This window comes from Mauremys reevesii, linkage group 10, assembly GCF_016161935.1.
Source record: "Mauremys reevesii isolate NIE-2019 linkage group 10, ASM1616193v1, whole genome shotgun sequence".
NCBI lineage: Eukaryota > Metazoa > Chordata > Testudines > Geoemydidae > Mauremys > Mauremys reevesii.
Window position 1 is genome coordinate 72932009 of NC_052632.1, and position 21701 is coordinate 72953709.

General features: G+C 38.8%; 2 protein-coding genes across 6 annotated transcripts in view; one reads left to right on the top strand and one right to left on the bottom strand.

Moving 5' to 3' along the window:
- C10H7orf50 (chromosome 10 C7orf50 homolog) overlaps positions 1-21701 on the bottom strand; it is a 210276-nt gene that overhangs the window by 175248 nt on the left and 13327 nt on the right. The window lies entirely within an intron of this gene.
- Positions 5415-6596, top strand: GPER1 (G protein-coupled estrogen receptor 1). Its single transcript, XM_039490112.1, has one exon. The coding sequence runs from the start codon at positions 5415-5417 to the stop codon at positions 6489-6491; it is 1077 nt and encodes a 358-aa protein (XP_039346046.1). The 3' UTR covers positions 6492-6596.

Here is a 21701-nt window from a genome sequence, read left to right on the forward strand (position 1 = left end):
AAATCCTGGTTTAAAGACTTCAAGGTTCAGAGAATCCTCCAGCAAGTGACCCGTGCCCCACGCTGCAGAGGAAGGTGAAAAAAAACCCAGGGCCTCTGCTAATCTGCCTGGAGGAAAATTCCTTCCTGACCCCAAATATGGGGATCAGCTAAACCCTGAGCATGTGGGCAAGGCTCACCAGCCAGACACCAAGGAAAGAATTCTCTGTGGTAACTCAAATCCAACCCCATCTAACATTCCATCACAGGCCATCGGGCATATTTACTGCTAATAGTCAAAGATCAATTAATTGCCAAAATTTAGGCTATCCCATCATACCATCCCCTCCATAAACTTGTCAAGCTTAGTCTTGAAGCCAGATATGTCTTTTGTCCCCACTGCTCCCCTTGGAAGGCTGTTCCAGAACTTCACTCCTCTGATGGTTACAAACCTTCATCTAATTTCAAGTTTAAACTTCCTGATGGCCAGCTTATATCCATTTGTTCTTGTGGCCACACTGGTACTGAGCTTAAATAGTTCCTCTCCCTCCCTGGTATTTATCCCTCTGATATATTTATAGAGAGCAATCATATCTCCCCTCAGTTTTGCTCCTCTTTCCACTGGGTACAGCTTCCCTTACCATCTGGTAATGTTCCAGCACCTATCCCAGTCCTGTCCTCCAATGCTCAACTACTGCACACCTCCCAGTGCCGTTTCAGGGCTTGTCTTCACTATGGGGGTAAGTCGATCTAAGTTATGCTACTCCAGCTATGTGAATTAGCATAGCTTAGGTCGACTTACCCCAGTGTTTTCCTTGGGCTGTGTCAATGGGAGATACTCTCCTGTCAATTTACCTTAATCTTCTCAGGGGAGCTGGGGTACCAGAGTCGACCAGAAAGTGCTCTACCATCAATTTAGCGGGTCTTCACTGGACCCACTACATCAACCTTGATTGCAGCAGCATCGATCTCCCCATAGTGAAGACCAGCCCTCACATTTCTCTTGGCAGATTTTAGCAGCTTTCCGCTCATACACCCCTGAGAAGCTCTACCAGGCTCCTCCACAATCTGCAGCCAGCAGGGGAGGTTGCTTTGCTGGTAGCACGGAAGGTGGGCTGCACTGCCTGGATTCCTCCTTGCTCTGCTCTCACTTAGGCTCCTACTTCAATTACAAGCCCCACTCTTTGTGCACCGTAATGGCGGGGATATAGGGGTAAGGCTGCTGTTGCCAAATTATGTGGGAGTGACGGCTGCTCTTATATATTTAATCTGTAAAACTATTACTAATACATGAAAGCACACAGGAATTGCAGTCACTGAAACCCGTACGTTAAAAATAAAATTCTTAAATACCATTACATACTTGACTGAAAAATCAAAACACTCAATTGTTATAGTCACAAATAAACTTCTTGTAAAAAAAAATCACAATTAGATAACCGCTTCTCTTCTCAGTCTCACATATCCCTAGACAGAGTACCAGTAATTATCAAGTGCATTCTTAGCAGCAATAAAGCTGATGACGTACGTCAGGAGGTACCATAAACTCCAATAATGGCATGACTGTCATTTAATATGGGTTGTTAAGATACCCTTTACTATCAAATGTGTCTGGAATATCAGCAAAGCTAAGGAGACAGAAGGTGTACAATGTTCAACAGCCACTAAAATTTGTTTGAACCATTTTATATCCCTTTTTACCATGACAAGGCCGAATGCTAAAGATGTCACTGGATTAATCAATAACATTGATGTTATAGCTGGACAAACAAATCTACATTCAGATTTGAATACATTTTCAATTTTTTTTTTTTGGAGAAATGTTCAGCGAAACTTCAGTAGAGCATGACCCCTTCAGACTATAAAAAAAAAGTGTAATGAATACAGAACTCATAAAATTATAATAAAATAATGTTGTGTTTGACTTTTTTCTGCTTTATGAAAAAAGCTACTTAATGGCGAGTTTCAAAGAAAATATCTTGGAAATTTAAAAAAACATTTGTTTTATCCAAAATGCCAAAAGAATTAGTACTTTTTTACAAATTATGTATTTTAATATAAAGCCAACTGATGTTTGGAACTTGGAAAACAAACATCTTAAACAGAACCTTTATTTTGGTGATGCTGTCCCCTCTATAACTGATCACAACACAGGGAGGCAGCATTTTTGCTGCAACGGGGCTAAGAAATGCCCATCATCCACTTATCTTCTCTGTGCAAAGCCCTTTTACACAAGAAAAAAAATCTCTTTCCTCTGACAACAAAACAACTCAGGGAATTTTAACAATGTTTTGTAAACATGTAAAAAAGGCATCAGGCTGACTATTTCTATCCCAAGTTGAACCTGTAATTTGAAATCCTTTTGAAAATCCTGAACACGAGGATACATGCTTAACAAGACCTTCTGCAGCCTACCTTGGGAGAGTAGCTACAGAACACTGCATAAAAGTGGAGCAGTGAGTGGCATTTTACAATAAAAAAGTCAGACCATAAATATAAAAAACAGAAGTAAAACAAAAAGCTCTGAACATTGTGCATATGAACTTTAGTTTTGTTCTTTCAAATGAGAAATAAGGGTTAAACACACATCTCACTTTAGAATGTTCTAAGACTTTCTTTCCAGTTCTGACAGAACAATTCTGACAACCAGCAGGTGGTGTTTGTGCAACTGTCAGCTAGTTCTCTGCCCCTGGAGATGAAATGCAAAACTCCACCTGCCATAGTGGGGTTTGGAAGCAAGACTGATTCTCCAAATCAACTGCATTATTAAGCATATTTCATACAGGTGGTTTTGAGCAGAACAACTAAGCAGAGTCAAGTTGAGGATATATGTGCATGTGGAAAATGAAATGCAAAGGATTAACAGAGAAATAGGACTCTCAGAGGATAGGAAAATTTTAGTCAAGTTTTCAGCTCATTCATTAACTAAGCTACTATTTTTCTAAAGTTCTAATATTTCTCTTTGGACTATGAAAGTCTTTTAAACGCTTAGATAAACCGAACAATATTGCTTTAGATGCACAGTCAAATATGTTTAGTTGCTATTCAAAATTAATCTTAGAACTGGTGCTCAATGAGCATTTGAATCTACAATTTTATCCTCCCTCAAAAATAAAGGAAGGGTAAAATGAAAGCTATATTAAGCATCATCAAGATAGTTGATAGATATGATGGAAAAGATGTCTAGTTCTGGTAAAGAAAAGGAACCAGCAGAAATGGGGTTAATTCTAGCCTTAAAAGGAAGACTGTGCAACACCACACTTCAAATGAACACAAATTAGAACGACCCTGGGAATCGACAAAGCCATGTTTTATTACCAAGGATCTGCAGTAAGATCTGCATTTGCTGCAAAACAATGACAGTCATTTATTTATGATGTTTAACAGAATTTGCTTTTATATGGATTTTTTATTACTGAATTGTTCAACAGGTGACATTCAGTGCAGCTTGGTATTACCTAAATAACATTAAAAGTTTTGACTGCTGGTATAGCTGAAATTAACATATCCACTAACAGTGTATCTGAATATAAACCAGCCTTATGGTGTTTGGAAGAAAATCAGATCCGAACAAATGACTATGGATGGACACACGGGAATTAAAAGGTAAATTCTAACACTTTACATAGCTACAAACAATCTAATCATTGAACGTATTGGTTTGTTTTTTGGTGGACTTTTATGCATAGTTAGATTATCTTTACAGATCTACCTTTCTGAAACATTAATTTTTTAAAATATTAATTTTCCTTTCATTGCATCTGAAGCAGTTTATCACCTCATTCAAGAACAAAAACTGTTTCTATTACGAATATTTCAGAAAAAGGCAACAATTCAAATATACATGGCATGTTTAGATCTCCAATTGAAAAATCAAAATGAACTCTGATAAGCCACATTTCATAAAAATGCTTTTGTATGAACAAAGACTTGCATTGCAATAATGCCTCAAAATATATCCTGCTAATTACTAACAATAGCTGGAATGATTTTTAAGTCATTAAGCCAAAAAATACATTTCATAATAGAAGATATTTTAATTCTGTCCAGGTCTAAAAGCCTGATCTTTTTCTCTCTTGGGAATGTGCACCACCAGTATTTTAAATCACTAAGATTTTAAAATAATAAAAAGATAAAGCATCTATTAGTTCATGTATTTATCCAAGCATATCTCTGCATGTGTTCTACAGGTATACATTTTCACTTTTATAGTACAGAATAGAATTTAATCATCTTATTACTAACAGGTTTATTATTTTTAAAACAAAATTATATAAAATCAACTATAAAAATATTCAAATTGACCATTTTCTTGCCTTTTTAAACAAAACTTGGAAACTTTTGCCAAGTTTTCAAGTTTACATAAATTTACATTTATAAAGTTCTTATTTTTCACCTTGGTGTGTTGTTTTCAACTCCATTCCCATTATGGAAGTTAATGCAGTATAATTTATTGCAAAGTAAATAAGGTTAAACATGAAGATAGTGTAAATTAATACAAATTCACATTATCTTGAGTTTTTAAAAGATGTCTTTTCCTTCTGTCTCTTTCTCTGCAATCAGAAGGTACCAAGGGCATTTCATATGTCTAGATTTTTTCTAATATTTCTGCAGCCAAAGCCTATGCTACTTAATAAGCTTGTTATTTGACTAGAAAAACAAGGAATATGATACACAGGAAAGTTCCTCTCTTCTACTCCAGAGATTAATGGGTCAACTTCACTGATTTATCCCCCTCTCATATTTATCAATGTTAAGCGTTCCTGATTAGCACACAATGTTTGATCAGGTTGCTCCTAATAATCTCTCTCTCATGTACATTAAATGCTTTTTTTCGCTGAACATTTGTTTTCAAGCATCATGTTCCTAAACACACAATCACTTGAGTATGTAAGTGTAAACCCACGATCCATATACCATAGAATGCCCAAGCTTTAAAAAAGTTAAAATAAAACATCTAGGCATGAGTTTAATAATTTTTCATTTACTAATTGCAGGTCCAAGGATATTCAGTAATTGTTAAAAGGAATGAACGAACCTAAAATTCTACCATTTTCCAATCTGCAAGAAGGAACATTTGTGAAGAAACATTTGTGTATGTGCAATTCAAATGACCATAAAGTACAGAAAGGTCCTACATGATCTGAAACATTAATTTTCTCATTTGCCTTGTGCATGGCATCTTACAAATAGCAAATTTCTTAAACAGTTTACTTTTCTGTAACTGATAAATTTCAGCCAATTTCAAGCCTAATTGGTTTGGCTTCCATTCCATTTCCAAACAGTTTAAACATTTTATACAAAAAAAGTAAACCTCTTTCCAAATCCCTAAAATGCTTGCTGTAACCTCTTTGGAAATCCCAACAATTTAACCATTTTGGCACTGAAAGTCAAAGCGTGAATACTGATGTAATCTTTCCAGCAGAGATCCTAACCATGGAATCTTACACAGGAGCAGTATCACCATTTATTTGTAACGGCACATCTTTTGAACTAAATGGATCACATTTATGTAATGAAAGCATGTCTTCTATCTTGGCTGATAAATCAGAAGAACACCAACAATACATTATTGGGCTTTTCTTATCATGCCTTTACACTATTTTCCTTTTCCCTATTGGCTTTGTGGGAAACATTCTGATTTTAGTTGTGAACATAAGTTTTCGGGAAAAGATGACTATTCCTGACCTGTACTTCATAAATCTTGCAGTAGCTGATTTGATTTTAGTTGCTGACTCCCTCATTGAGGTTTTTAATCTTGACGAAAAGTATTATGACATCACTATAATTTGCACTTTCATGTCTCTGTTCCTTCAGATCAACATGTATAGCAGCATTTTCTTTTTGACATGGATGAGTTTTGACAGATATATAGCACTTGCAAAAGTAATGAGGTCCAATATATTTCGGACTATGCAGCATGCTAGATTAAGCTGTGGCCTCATATGGATGGCATCTATCTCTGCAGCACTAGTGCCATTTACAGCTGTACATTTGCAGCACACTGGAGAGGTCTACTTTTGTTTTGCAGATGTAGAAGAAATCCAGTGGTTAGAAATAACCTTGGGGTTTATAATCCCCTTTGTGATCATTGGTCTTTGTTACTCATTAATTGTTCGAGTTCTTATAAAAGCACACAAACACAAGAGTCTTCGACTACGGCGCCAAAAGGCTCTTCGAATGATTTTTGTAGTCGTCCTGGTTTTCTTTATCTGCTGGCTACCTGAAAATGTCTTCATTAGTGTTCAGCTTCTTCAAGAGAAAGGAAAGACACTCTCTTCAGGCAACCAATCTTTTCGGCATGATTATCCCCTCACAGGACATATTGTAAACCTAGCAGCCTTTTCTAACAGTTGTTTGAACCCTCTGATTTACAGTTTTCTAGGTGAAACTTTTAGAGACAAATTACGGTTGTATGTTGAACAGAAAACTAAAATGTCAACATTCAGTCGTTTTTGTCATGCTGCCCTAAAGTCAGTCATTCCTGACAGCAACGAGCAATCCGAAGTTTAATTTAGTAGTGCTATATAAAAACATAACTGAAAATTGCACAAATATAGAACAAAACGCTTGCTACTAACAGTAAAATATATGTATATATAATGCCCTGCTGAGTACTGAAGGTTTATACTCTAAATATTTTTATGACAAGACTTTAAGGTGGAAGAATACATTTTAGTCAGATTTATATTTAATTATCAATAGGATTACTAAAAGCTGACTAATAAGGGGCCTTTAGTTTGCATTATACATGTATGAATGATAATTTATCAGAAAACGTTATCAGACTAGGAAGAATCGAGATAACTCAATTATCAGAGAACAGCTACTTTGCTGTCATATGACAGGTTTTCCCATTTAAATAATGAAGCTGCCACAACAGTGGGAAAACTCATTACAACACATTGATGTGGAGGTGCAGAAAAAAAGTTATTGATTTTCCATCCAAATATAGCCATTTGACAACTTTGCTAAGAACTACTGTGCTGTACACAGTGCTGGATATGTTTTCTATTCTAACATACATTTCAGGCATTGATTTTTTTGTTTCTCTTAATGTAATATAGAGCTACGATGAAGATTTTTTTTCCCTACTTTGTAACGTTCACATCAACACTTCATCAAATCTGAAGTCACGCACAGTATCCTGCTCAGCTATATTACCTTATCTCAGAGAATCCATCAAAACAAAATTACTGCTTCATTTTATTTTTTAATATTGTCCATAGGAAAATGAGAGTCTTTTGTCACAAGCACAAACTACAGATTAAAGTGTCCTAATTAATGAAACTACCGCTATCTTCATTTAATGTGTGTATGTATGTATGTGGCGACCTACGTAAATGTGTTTGTGTGTGTATGTATGTATACAAATACATACATACACACACACACACACGTCAGTCACCACATTTAAATTTTAATATTGTAACAATATCTGTCTTGGTTGTAAGAATGGAATATTGTTGTGGTTTTTTTTTTAAACTTGTCTTCTGCAAAAAATGACAGTGTAAGAAACTCATTAAAATGTTGGAAGCCTCATTATTTTTGGAATCTCACAATTTCTGCAACTGAGAAAATGATGAGCCATCAGGTCTTTTTCCAAATCTACTGGCCTTTCTGGATCTTAGATACCTGCTGGCTTCTTTGTGGATTTTCTCCTTCACAGAAAAGTCATATCAAGAAATAAAATCTTAGAGTTATGCAGTGGATTGAGGGGTGGGGGGACTTTTCCAAATTCTGCCAGCCTGGAAACTAATAACTGAGCTTTGAACTCAGATGCCCTGGCATATGGCATGAAACAGGTTACTGCAAAGCCTTCACACAAGGTGCTATCGAGTCTTAAAGATCACCTCACAACCACTTAAAAAAACCCTCAAACATTAAATCAGAGCAGCACTGAAATATTACTTATGGTCTCTGAAATGCACAGAAGACTACACGTATACCGCCTCTCTACGTTCAGGCATTTACGCATTCAAATCTCTCCAAACTGAAATAAGAGCCCTTCATTCCTACTTCTCGTGTATTCTACATGAGCATGGTTATGAAATATGAACAAGGGGTTTTTAGATCATTTTAAAGAACATTTCTCATGAAATTACATTTCTTCTGAAATATTTGAGTTTCTTAATGGAAGCTGCAGTCATAAAGGACTTGACCTATAGGTGCCTAGGTACAACTGGTTGATGGGTGGATTAACACCACATTTAGCTAGACAGATATTCCTCAAATTGATTTACATGAAAACTATATGTTGGTGTTTCCTATACCTGTTTGTTCTGGTGTTATTTGCATATTTTTGTCATCCACAGCATCTAAGGAACAAATTCACTTTTGCACATCTTTCCCGTGGGAGTGTGAATCCATCTCCTCTCAGGGAGGACATCTGCTTTATCATGCCTTGTACGTGTAGAATGAGTTGCTATACAACACTTAGCAACAAATCTCCCATATTTCTGCTATCTAACATGTGGTATTTTGTCCTTTTCCCACCCACTTTCATCTCTGTAATTAACCAACATTATTCACCAGCTATTGATTTGTCAGTATATATTAACTTCATCATGGAAAGATTGGCATTTCAACTGACATAGAATCAAAGGAATGGATTCTTCTCTCAGGTAAGCACTTCAAATGATAAAAGTCAGCCACCACTCATGCATGTACAAAAATCCTGGATTGTTCCTGGCAAGTGTCAAAATTACCAAAATATCCTATCTGTAGTCAAAAAAATCCAACCCAAACCAAAAAACAATACCACAGATCAGTGATTTGATTCTATTTAAACTCACAAGAAGATTGCCTATTCTGTTTTTGCAGCCCCAAAGGAATGTTTCTTCTTGTTATTCATGGATTGTAATTATATCTGTTGGATCTATGTGTTGGAAGAAGGCCTTTTCATCAGCACGAACAGATTATACAAAAAAGAGAAAGCATTTATGTTCAAAGATCTACCATGGTAGCAAATATGAACAGAGCTCCCCTTCCTGTACAATTAGCAGTTTCTATATGTAAACCATATCGGGAGATCACAATCACATACTATTTACTCACCCAATCCCAAGTCCTTAAATGTTTTATACATGATAAATGTCTAACTTTGGAAATCCATAATTTTTGACAATGCATCTTCAAACCCCTGAAAACTTTTTGTAGTCAGCTACTGTTAACGTTCAGATACCACAATGACACCTAGAAATATCTAGGCAGGTTAGATTGTTACAGAATGAAAAAACAATGTGTAATGTCAGGAATTACAAAATATGCAATTCCTCTTACTGACATAATACACCACATTTAGACTCAAAATTATAAGTATGCCTTACCAGGATGAAGAAAAGAAGTTTCCTGCTGCCTACACATTTTAGCTTTGAGTATAATTATGTTGTTCTTGAAATCCTAGCTATAGTTCTTCAATTACTCACTACATAAAGTCCGCTGCTAGGGTACAGAAACAGCTCACCTCCTCCCACCACTTCTCTATCTTGTTTTTTAAATTCATGTAAATGAAGTAATGCCATTCAACATCTATGTTTATTTTATCATCCACAGCTGCAATTAAACATAATCCACCCACACCATCCAGTGGGTGATTAATAATTTTGCCGCCCCTAGGCCCTGAAATAATTGCCACTCCTGGCCTCATATGAACTTATTAAACATCAATATTTTCAATATCAACACCAATATTTTCACTTTTTACTTCAGTACTACTTTCAACTATTTTTTCTGTCTCACTGTCAGCACTAACTGATACAACAAAGGAATCTATTTTGCGCATTTTTGCTATCATTTCATTTTCCCTTTCTTTTGTATAGCCCTTTTTATTTATTTATTTATTTATTTTAAACTGAGAACCGCTTAACTTCTTCCTTCTGGTCATATTATGAACGTTTAGGATTCTCACGAGTATGTTTACTAACTGGCGTCGCACCATCATTGACGGTTTCAATATGTGCTATGATTGGTAGAATCGAGGCGTCACTGATGTCACAAAAATGCTGCTATTATAAATTTGCCGCCCCTGCAAATTTGTCGGCCTCAGTGATAATACGCCACTGACACCATCACATATAGGATCAACTTGTCTCAGGAGTTCATCCATTTACAGAAAGTACAATAATTTTCCAAAGCAGGTTTCCCCTGCCCCTCTTTGAAGTTGGAAGGTGTGCTTATCATTAAATATAAAGTGCTTTTGTGGGGGAGAAAAGGAGTACTCTGGGTTGCTCTCCCATTTTCTTCCTCAACATCACCTTTGAGTCCCACAATACAATGACCTACTCTTTAGCCAAGAAAGGTAGGTCAAATCTCCTACTGGAGACCATTAATGTTGTTCCAAACACTAGATCATTTAAGAAAACATGCCTCCTCCTCACTTCCAGTTCACTCCCACTACCAATCTTCAACTCCTTGAAAGAGAGACAGAGTTTAGGACTCAAATTCGGGTCTCTCGTATAGCAGGAACCAAAAATAAAGTTATCAGTATTTTACATCGGCTATTGATTTTGAAGGGAACTTTCACCTGTAGCAAGATTCTAAATACTTTAGAAACAATGTAAAGTTACAAAACAATATTAAAACATCATTATTCTAAACTAAACCCATAATCTAACTGCAATATTTGTATTGCCAATTGTGCGAGGAGCAACAAACAATGTTTTGTGTCACTGGACAGACCTATCTTTTGTCAAAAAACAGTTTTGCTTTAATCTAAATTAATCTCATTAGCAACTATTTTTAAGAATGATTAAATTTAATTTTAATTAATGTTTTTTATAAATGTAAATGCATTCCAGAGAGTACTTTGACTGAATAGATTTCCACTGTAAAAAATAAAGGATGTCCCAACATAATGAGTATAAATGATCAAAAATCAAATTAAAAAATTTAAAATATAATTTCAAGGGTAACCACTCAAAATTCTAAATAATTCAATCTTTGGAAAGGACTTCATAGGCATTGCTAAAATGCTAGGTGGATGCTGCACAAACACTGTATATAAAATCTATGTACATTACAGGTGCTTAAATACCTTGCTGTATTGGGGCCTATATGAAATGTCTGGAGACATGAGAAAAATAGAGTATTACCACTAAGGGTATTATTTCAAAAGTTCCCAATGAATTAGGAGCAAGTCCCACAGAAAAAAAAATATCAATGAGACTTGTGCTCCTAAATCATGTACGGGCTTTTGAAAATCCCATCTTACATTAACAAATCTGTCTCTTGAATATGTTCAGTATTAGCAAATGCCAAATAAGGAGATAAATCAAAACACTGGTCAGCACAAATGAATGACACATCCAAATATGTTGTTTAGTGGGAGATTCATAATGAGAGATGAATAACTATAGATAAGTCACTAAAGCAATTGCCTCTGACAGCTGTGCACAGGCCTATTTGAAAAATCAGAGGTCTCAGTCCACTGCCAGTAGAGAGCTGTCTTTATTAAAAATGCTAACCTGTGAGTTGGCACTCACTCTCAGTCTTTTAGCAGTCTCAGAAGAGACACCAAGGACTGCATGTGCAAGGACAACATACTATCTTCTCATAACTTTAGGTGGCTCCCCTCCAGCGTAGGGCTGAGAAAGAACAGTGGGAGAGCACGAGGAAACGTCTCCCACCGCCTTTTGTACCTCTTTATAGATAATTAGAAGGCCAGTTTCCAGTGCTGTCCATCTGGCACCTTTGAAAAACACTACATTCACTTTCAATTAAAAACCCAACACTACAAACTTAAAAGCGTTGCTTCCTTCACGATTGCGTCCACAAATATAGGTATGTCTACACTAGGAGATGTGGCTCCTTTGCTTGTGTACACATACTCACACTAGCTTTCACTGAGCTAGCATGAGTATAAATGGCAGCGTAGCCGCAGTAGCACTTGTAGCGGTAGTGCAGGCACAGCTGAGTTGAGCTAACTACAAACCCGCCTGAACCTGGAGGATAAGTAATCAACACAAGGCCTCAGCCGTGCCTCTGCTGCACTATGCATGCTACTGCAGCTACACTGCTATTTATAATCGGACACAAGGGGGAAATCACACCCCTTGTTTGCAGTGTAGATGTAGCCTAAGACACAGTGCTCACCTTTGTTTTCTAATTTCTTCAGTGTACCTTGACAAAATAAAACCCTTATCTCTGAAACTGGTTAACTAATATATAAAGTCAGTCCTGCTAAGCTTTTAGGTAGGCAGACTAAAAACACCAATGCTTTCACTTAAATGAACTCCGTAAACATTTAAAAAGAAAAAAAAATCACTTCTATCTGAAAAGTTTGATCCTATTATTGAGATATAGCTCACTGGGTCACCTGGTGCTGGTTCTACTACTTTTTTCCAGCTGCTAAATTGCATTAAAGCTAAAAGCACATTAAATACTTCCCCCAAACTACTTCGGTATCTAAGAAATTGCTGTAGTTAGCATAAATATTATAGGACTACAATAGGGAAGTGAGGTTGTTTGTGCAGTTGTGAATGGTACAGGAGGTGGGTCCACAAGAATCTCTCTATTAAGTAGTAGTCCACACTACAAAAAAGTATGAGAATCCATGACATACAGGATATGATTTAAGAATTTAGAATCAGCTCTTTGATATCCAAGTCAAAAAAAATTGAAATGTCCATTAAAATCTAATACTATTTGACAGCAATTTCTACAGATGTAGGAAAAAGCTGAAATTCAAGTAAAGAAATCAGCTGTATGAAGCAGCTAATTTTGTTTTTTAATAATTATCCACCATGGTAGCCCAGAAAGAAAGAAAGTCAAACAAAATCAAACTTTTTTTAAAACTTAAAAACTCTTTCATGGTTACCCATTCTGGTCACCATCCACACACCTAAGACACGGTTGACAGGGCTGCCCTACAGCAGAACACAGGACACCACTCCAAGAGAAATGCACATCTCCTTGGCCAGCAGTGAATTTCATGCCTGCAATATTGATTACATTCATGGCAGTCTGTGGCCATGAAACTAGCTGCATCTGTGCCTTGCTATGTAGAGGATGTTTACAGCAGGTTACAATGTTGTATTTGTTTACATTTAACAAATTTGTTGCCAATGTGCTGTTTTCACCTTAGAATTGGCAACAGCAAGTAAGGGATTTTTTTTTTTTTTTAAAGCAACAACTCTGCTTAGTCTTCGGTTCTGCTGTCAGGATTTCAATACCATGTCTGACACTCTGCTACGTTAATGAGCTAGACATATGATCTCAGAACATGAACAATCTTCATTCAGATTTATAATTTAGGCATGGTTTTTTCAAAGGTATTATCAAAACTATTTACATTGACATATTACTCTAAACTTTTAATACTTGGCTTTAGGCTTCCTTTTAGCCTTCCTTCCCATCATTCAGTGATATGACAGAATGAGGAGCTAAGAATAAACAGCTACCTACTGAGCCAACCACGGTAGCTGACAACTGCAAAGCACTGCCAATTCTGCTTTGTTCTGAGAATCTGAGATGGCACAGCTTCATCTCATTACTTCCAGCTCTGCCACTCAAATACTGCAAAATTGCAGTATACTTTGATGAGCAGCTCCGGTGAATTTTGTAGTAGCATTAAAGATAATATGAACCTCAGTTTTGGAGACTCTGAAGCAGCTTTGATAGTCTCCAGCAGAGCTGATGAACTTCAATGCCCAATCCCATGGGCTACTTTCCAGTTTTTTTTTCCCCCCCAAATTCCCATCTTCCTCCACATCACATTTTTAATAATATGTTCTTTTCCATAATCTTATAACAATGCTTACAATGCTTGTCTCTCTATTTGTTTCCTTTATCACATGTCCCTGGAGAGGTTAACTGTAAACCTACATTTCCCACAAAGTTGGAGCTCTGAAAGAGGATGTGGTAAAGCTACTGGGAACTCTGAGGGGTCAGCACTTGTCCTGGGTGCATGGCCCTGCTGACCCAGGCAGGAAGTCCCATTGTCATGAAGTGATAACAGACAGAGTCTGGGCCCAGGAAGCAAGCAAGAGAGGCCAAGGAAAGAGACAGTGTTGCAGCCTAGTGTTGTGATATCCAGAGGAAAGAGCTTTACCAGGTTTGTGACAATTACACTCAAAATATACATAAAGACCATTCCACTGTTTAAATTAAACAATTTCTTTTAAAAATCCCCAGCTTGTTTGACTACTAAGTGCGGTCACTGGTAATTGTTAAAAGTTTGGCAAATGACTAGGAAAATGTGTTTTGGGAAGACACAAAAGAAGGAGAAAGAAACAGTGTCGAGAATCGAAGACGTTGACTTCCTTTGGAGTTGGGATGGGAGTTTTTTGATGGAGGGCCATCAGCAATAGAATTCCCTAACACAAAAGGTCAGGATAAGTTTGTTTCTTACCTCAACACAGGATATACTTCCTGTTTTAGGCCTTCTCTCAACAGAGGCAGCAACATAATGGCCATCAAGTGTTCTCATCCTTGCCATAGAGTTCTCCCACATAGGAAGTGCTATAAAACTTCACCTAAGCAGCAGCAGTGGAGAAAGTCCTCACCTGAACACTGATGCATTTTAATTCTTGTATTCTGGTGACTAGATACCACAGTAACAGGAGCGCTAGGGATGGAGGAGAGCAAAAGAGAGCATGCACAAATACAGAAATAGGTACCACGTGTGGGTGTAAGGGCATCCCAATCATCTACCTGTGGATTAAGTATCGAGAGAGAGAGAGAGGCAGAGTTAAGAATGTGTTTGGCAACCATTTAAAAATTTCTTTGCTTTCAAATATCAATAATAACTGAAGTCATAAAGTTTACTTCTGACATTACAATCTTAATATAATTATGCTTTTTGTGTAGGTATTCGTAATAAAATGAAACTTTATATCGTGAAACTTTGAGTTTGATTTGGTTCTAGTTGTGGGCCAGATTATCAATTACTGGGACAACTGCTGGATTTCTTGAAACTGATTGTGCTTAAAATTTTGGAATGCACAATCAGAAGAGGGAGATGGACTATAAGACAGTCACTCTTAATATGTTGTCCACACTATGGAAAAAGTTTGAGACTCTGAATTGTAGCCCATCAGGTTTCGTTTTTAGATTAGGTAGGTGTTTGCTAATAGTCTGAACAAAATTTGCAAACTAGAAATAAATTCACTATTATTTGTGTTGTTGTAGGAGAATATGGAGCTTCCTCTACAATCATTAGTGGTCAAACACAGCAAGTTCTTACTTGGAAAAATAATATCGGGAAAGTATAAAACTTTTTTAGTGTATTTTATTGTGATTGAGAACTGGAAACAGAGACCCAGCATCATGTGACGAGTTAGCTCTCTGCAGACAACCAGCAAGTGCTCCAGTGAGCCATACTTTGCAAACCACTCAGCGATAGTAATGCAACTTACATACTGCAAGAACTTCTCTAAACTAACAGCATCTGACACTTTGCAAGCTTTCAAAAACTTGATATCCTTGCAACATGGTTCAAATCACATCTTGCAAACCATATGTCTCTATTTCCCTGTAATACCTCAGGGCTTTGTAATGGGGCCATTACAGTACTTTCCATTGACATGTTTCCTACTTGCTTCGGTTTTCCATCATTATAGTATAACACCGCCATGGTGATTACACACCATGAACTTTTTTTCTCTCTCTGCTTTGGTTGCAGCCTCTGTTCTGCTGCAGTGTCTGGCAAAGATTCAGGATTAGACAGCTCCACATTTTCTAAACCTCAATTTGGAAAGATTGAAATAATGTTGGCTGGTTTGTGACATGTGTCTGTGATGCCTGTAGCAATTTCCAGACTTCAGGCAGTCAGCTTTTGCAGAGGGAGCATGAGATAATGAAGCGCAACAAGCAGCCAAGGGCAGGCAGCTACTGACAAAAATAAGCGCAAGGGCTCACAAGAGTTGGCAGCTATCTAACCTAGTCCAGACAAATCTTTGGAATTAAACTCCAATGTCCCTATTTAAGGAAAAAACACTTTTACTGTACCTTGAATTCAAAATGGTACAATTCTTTTAGAAGAAATAATTTAGGAAATGTAGGGCTACCTGGCGTCCAGTTTTCAACTGGGCCTGGTGGTCAAAGGACCCCTGCACGGTTGGTTGGCTCGCGCCCTGCCTGGGGGCCATTAAGTCCAGTTGGTAGCGCGGTGGGGGGCTATTTAGGCAGGATAGAGCCACCTGGCCACCCATGCACCCAGAGGCTGCAGGGACCTGGCGGCCACTTCCTTGGAGCCGGGACCCCACTCCCAACTCCGCCCTCCTGCGCCCCAACCTCTCATCCCCTGCCCCATCCCAGAGCCCGCACCCCCAGCTGGAGTCTTCCCCCCCCCCCCCCCCCCCCCTCATCCCTGGCCCCTCCCCCTGGAGCCCCTCCCTCACCCTCCCTCCCCCCCCCCCTTCCCCAGCATACCCCTCCCTGCACCAAACCTCTCCCATCTCAGCCCCACCCCAGAACCCCCCCCCCCCCCCCCACAGTCCATACCCCCACACATCCCTGTCCCAGTCCAGTGAAAGTCAGTGAGGGTAGGGAAGAGTAAGCGACAGAGGGAAAGGGATGGAGCGAGGGGAAGGCGAGGCCTTGGAGAAGGGGGAGGGCAGGAGTGTTCCATTTGTGTGATTAGAAAGTTGGCAACTCTAAGAAAATCACAGAACTACAGGCCTCTACCCAAAACATCAGAAAGTATAGACATGAGCATAGCCATGATTACAATAACTTTAATCAAGAAAAAAAAAAACCAGTAATCCCTCACCTGTTCCAAAGAGAATCAGAAGAGAAAAAAGGGGAAAAAAAAAGACAAAACAGCAAGTAACAAAAGCGGGGGCCTCGTTCAAAGTCAACTGAAGTCAATGGAAAGGCTCCCATTGACAGGCTCAGGCCTAAAGTGGGTAAATATGAGAAACAAAGTTTCTGTTCTTTAAAATATAAGAAAAAAAATATGAACTAAGCAGAACGTTACTAGCTAATAAAGGCACAATTTTTCACACACTTGACTATTTTTCTCTAGACTGTATATAGAATCTCTGATTATTCTTGAAAGGGTCAGTACTACCTCGTGGCTATAGCCTCTTGGCAAGTTTTCATGAGATTAAAATGGTAAGCAGGGATTTGTTTCACTCTGCATGTGTGGTCTGTGAGCACCTACCTCATTGCAGGCACTATCATAATGCAAATAAAACAACTTAAATATAATCCACATGCATGGCAATGTTTCTCTGATGCCACTGGAGCTAGATAAAGGCATTCAAAAGGTATAATCTGGTTCTTAGTAGTTCTTAAAGTCAGAGATTCTCGTCCTCTCCCACACCATTAAATCTGATATCCTAAGAACGGCCCAGAATGGCCATACTGGGTCAGAATAATAGTCCATCTATCCCAGTATCCTATCGTCCAACAGCAGTCGGTGCCAGATTATTCAGAGGGAACGAACAGAACAAGGCAATTATCAAGCAATCCATCCCCTGTTGCCCAGTCTCTGCTTCTGGCAGTCAAAGGCTTAGGGACCCAGAGCATGAGGTTGTGGCCCTGACCATCTTGGCTAATAGCCATTGACGGACATATCCTCTTTTTTTAACCCATTTATACTTTTGGCCTTCACAACATCCCCTGGCAACAAGTTCCACAGGTTGACTGTGTGTTGTGTGAAGACATACTTCCTTATGTTTATTTTAAACCTGCTGCCTATTAATTTCATTGGGTGGCCCCTGGTTCTTATGTGAAGAGGTAAATAATTCCCTGTTCACTACCTCTACACCATGCATGATTTTATAGACCACTATCATACCTCATCTGCGTACCTGGGGCTGCTTCTTAGATAGTAATCTGAACTTAATGTCACCCTTTAACGTTGAGAATGAATCTCAAAAAACACTATCATTCCACCAGGAATCCATCCTGTTAAACTGTTTTACCTTTCCGAGGAACACTTGTAAAATAAATAAGAATTATTTCTGCCTCTAACTGCTGTTTCCTCAGACTATTCCTACTCTTATTAAGAACTGGTAGTAAATCTAGTACTATTAAAATTCCTGAGAAAGCATTTCTGTTCTACTGACCTGCATAATATAACGGATAAACATTTGGTAAGCATTCACTAATTTTGCTTGGTTCCAAGGCTACCATCTGATGATGCACAAAAGTTATTTCATTTATCTTATTATTCATTAATAGCTAAAACAAATATGAACCAATCTTTTCACCTCACTTATGTTATTTAGTTTATAGATGCAGAATTTTTTTCTGCCTCTGGGGGATATCAAATTATATTTACATATCAAGCAAAATAGTTCTCCATGAGTTTCTTTTCCAATCTTCCCTCCCCTTCTAACCTCTAAAAATGTTAATACATATAATTTGTCCCCTAATAAAATTTTTTAATACAGATTCCCCTACAACACAAAGATAAAATATTGGTGGGGGAGGAAAATATGGTCTTTGGTAAAATCAGCAACACTGAAATCTCTCAGTAAGTAGATTACATTTTACAAATTTGTTTTGCCAACAACTTAATGTTAAGAAAATTGTATCAAGAGTAACAGTCAAACAACAAGAAGATTCTGGCTCATAATACCGTGTCTTACATTGGGTATACCTCCAACTCTCAAGCCCAGTCAAGCAAACCTGTTTTTGAGTGCACATTTCATACTGGGATGTGGCATCTTGATTGCCATCTTTTAAATCTCCTTTAGCAAACTTACTGCTTAAATCAACTCTCCACTAAAAACTGTGAAATCTGTGGCCAACGCAAGTTACGTTGTCAGACAGCCACCAAAGTTTGTATATCAGTTGGTCACTTTCATACTTGGCTGCTTGGGTCTGCACTGCATGTATGCACCAGAAGTGCTTGTATCGACAAAGCATGGTGCACCATGAGTAGGCATCCCAGTGTGCCACATGCTGCTATCTGGTACAATGCCTTTTGGTAAATTTGCACAATGCGTTGCGGGATACTAATGACTTGCCCAATGATCTCCAAGCGCTTAGGGTCAAGCTCCCAGCATGCTACTTTCTTCATCCCATAATGCTACTCATATCCCATAATCTTCACACCATTTTTCCCCACAAAACCCCACAGCACTTTTGGGTGAATGCCATCTTTTACAGAACCCTGGAGCCCACAGAGCTCTGCACTATTCTCATAACATTGCAAATACAGGACACATGATTCTTCTGTATTTGCAGGCCAGCAGGAAGTACCCCAATACTGGGAGACATGAAAATTACTTTTAAGGACAGTTTGCTGAGGGAAATAGCCAAAAACAATTCAAGGTGGTTGGTGGCATTCACAGAGCAGCTGCAGAGGGTGGAGCACCACTTCTGGGCCTGAGAAATGACCTGACTGGTCGGAGTGCATCATAATGCAGGTTTGGGACAACAAGCAGTAGCTGAAGAACTTTCAGATGCAAAAGGCCACATTCTGTATCTGTGTGATCTCATCCTAACCCTCCAACTTATAGTCACCAGAATGAGAAGTGCACTGACAGTAGAGGAGTAAGTGGCAGGTAGCTTGCAATGCTGGATTGCAGCAGTGGGAAATCATTTTGGAGTTGGAAAACCCACAGCGCGGGCCATTGTCGTGCAAGTGTGTAGGGCCATTAACACCTCCTGCTACAAAGGATTCTGATTCTCAGCAATGTTCAAGGAACAGTGGATGGATCTGCAGCAATAGGATTCCTGAACTGCTATGGGGCCATAGATGGCATGCATATCCCTATTTGGGCACCAGCCTACCTTGTCATAGAGTATATCAATAGAAAGGGCTATTTTTCCATGGTTATGCAAGCATTGATGGATCCTCACGGACACTTCACCAGTATCAATGTGAGATGGTTACAAAATGTGCATGACACTCACATCTTTAAGAACACAGGACTGTTCAGAAAGCTGCAAGGAGGGACATTCTTTTCTGATAGGTGGATTACCATTGGCAATACTGAAACGCCAATAATAATTCTATGGGACCCAGTTTGCCCCTTGTTCCCTCAGTCATGAAGCCATATATTGGCCACCTCAATAGATTCAACGACCAGCTCAGCATGTGTAGAATGATAGTTGAATGTGTCTTTGGTAGACTGAAAGCACACTGGAAGTGTTTACTTACAAGATTGGATCTCGGTGACAAAAATACCCCAATGGTTATAGCTGCCTGTTGCGTTCTACAGAATATCTATGAGGAAAAGGGGAAAAGCTGCTGCCAGGCTGGAGGGCGTACGTGGAGCAGCTGCCTGCTGACTTTGAACAGCCAGATACAGGGGCCATTACAAGAACCCAATGTGAAACTGTGTGGTTGAGAGAGGCTTTGAAAGAGTACTTTAAACCATCAGCCACAGTAGTGTTCTGTGCTGGAGTGTTCTCTTGGTCTAGAGCTTTGGGTGCTGTTAAGAACTGTGTAGTGCTCGCTGTACATTTATAAATATGACAGGGTAGCTTCTTTCAGCTATGAATTATGTGGTGCTTGGTGTGTATTTACAAGCTCTGTTTTCTTTTACTACCTCTGCAATATTTGTTGTGAACTAAGAGAAATTATGTGATTCTACAAAAACAAAATTTTATTTAGTGGGGGAAAAAAACAGTGCAGGAAAGTAATGTGCAAAAAATACCACAGGCAATGTTCTACAATTTTTTTTTTAAACACAAGGGGGGTGGAATTTAAAATTAGAAAGGAAGTAGACATTTATGTCCATCTTAGTGCACAAATGTAGTCCATTGTGGCTAAACATAGAGCAACCATGGTTCTCACAGGTCAGTGGATATGAAGCTGTGGTTTTCCTTGCTGTGCCCCAGCATGGACTGATACGTTATGTTGGGGGATGTAGGAATCAATGGCTATGGAGTTCTCCAAGGACTGCAAAGGATGAAAAGTCTGGAATTTCTCAACCTATAGGGCAACCAGGATCTGCAGCATTTGCATTTCCTGTCTGAAAAGACCCATTATGTATTGGTGCATTTCCCTTTCCTAGTCCAGTTGGGACACCTGGGACTTTTTTCCCTGTCTTCTATCCTTCTCCAGGTAGCCAGTCACATGGACCCTCCAACTCCTTTGTTCAGTCTGATGCAGCACTGGCTTACAGGATCTTGTAGAACATGTCCTCCCTCACCCTCTTCTTTCTCCTCCTCTTCAGGGTCAGGTGTTCTGCTGGCATGAGGGGGCAGCCCTCAAGGCCGACGCATCAGAAGCTGCAGATAAAAACACAGATGCACCATTGCATTTACAGTCACAAGAGATAGGAAAAGATAAGTTTCAGAACTCCCTTCCCTTATTCCCAAAAACACTTTTAATAAATGCTTATTGACACTTCAGTTTTGGAGTGCCTCAGCACAGTTCTCCAGGACCAGCCATAGTGAGTATCGCCCAGCAGCAGTGATGGGGTATGTGTGGACTTTCTATTACATGAAAGAATAAAATTTTGGTCCCTCTTCCATGAGTACAAGCATAATGCAATGGCACTGAGTGCTGACACTATTTTTCACAGGTGATTTTAGCTGATATCTCACTCCTGATGGTCATAAGTGCACAGACAACACAACTGCTACTAGCATCCCAAACCCACCTTGGGCCACATGCCACAAGCCTTTTTACTGCAATGATGCCAGCCAGAGTCATCACGGAGCAGGGTGGGGAAGTGTCCTGCTACAAAGGAAGAAATAACGCACCTTTGAGAGAGGGTTACAGAATATCTCCATGAAGTCTTCATCGAGATCTCTCAGGAGGACAAATGCACATAAACAAAGTGCTTTGAAATGCCTTAACCCCTGCATAATCCA

Bases quoted from the DNA above. Each gene is read 5' to 3' on its own strand.
- GPER1 (XM_039490112.1), top strand. From the start codon at position 5,415: ATGGAATCTTACACAGGAGCAGTATCACCATTTATTTGTAACGGCACA.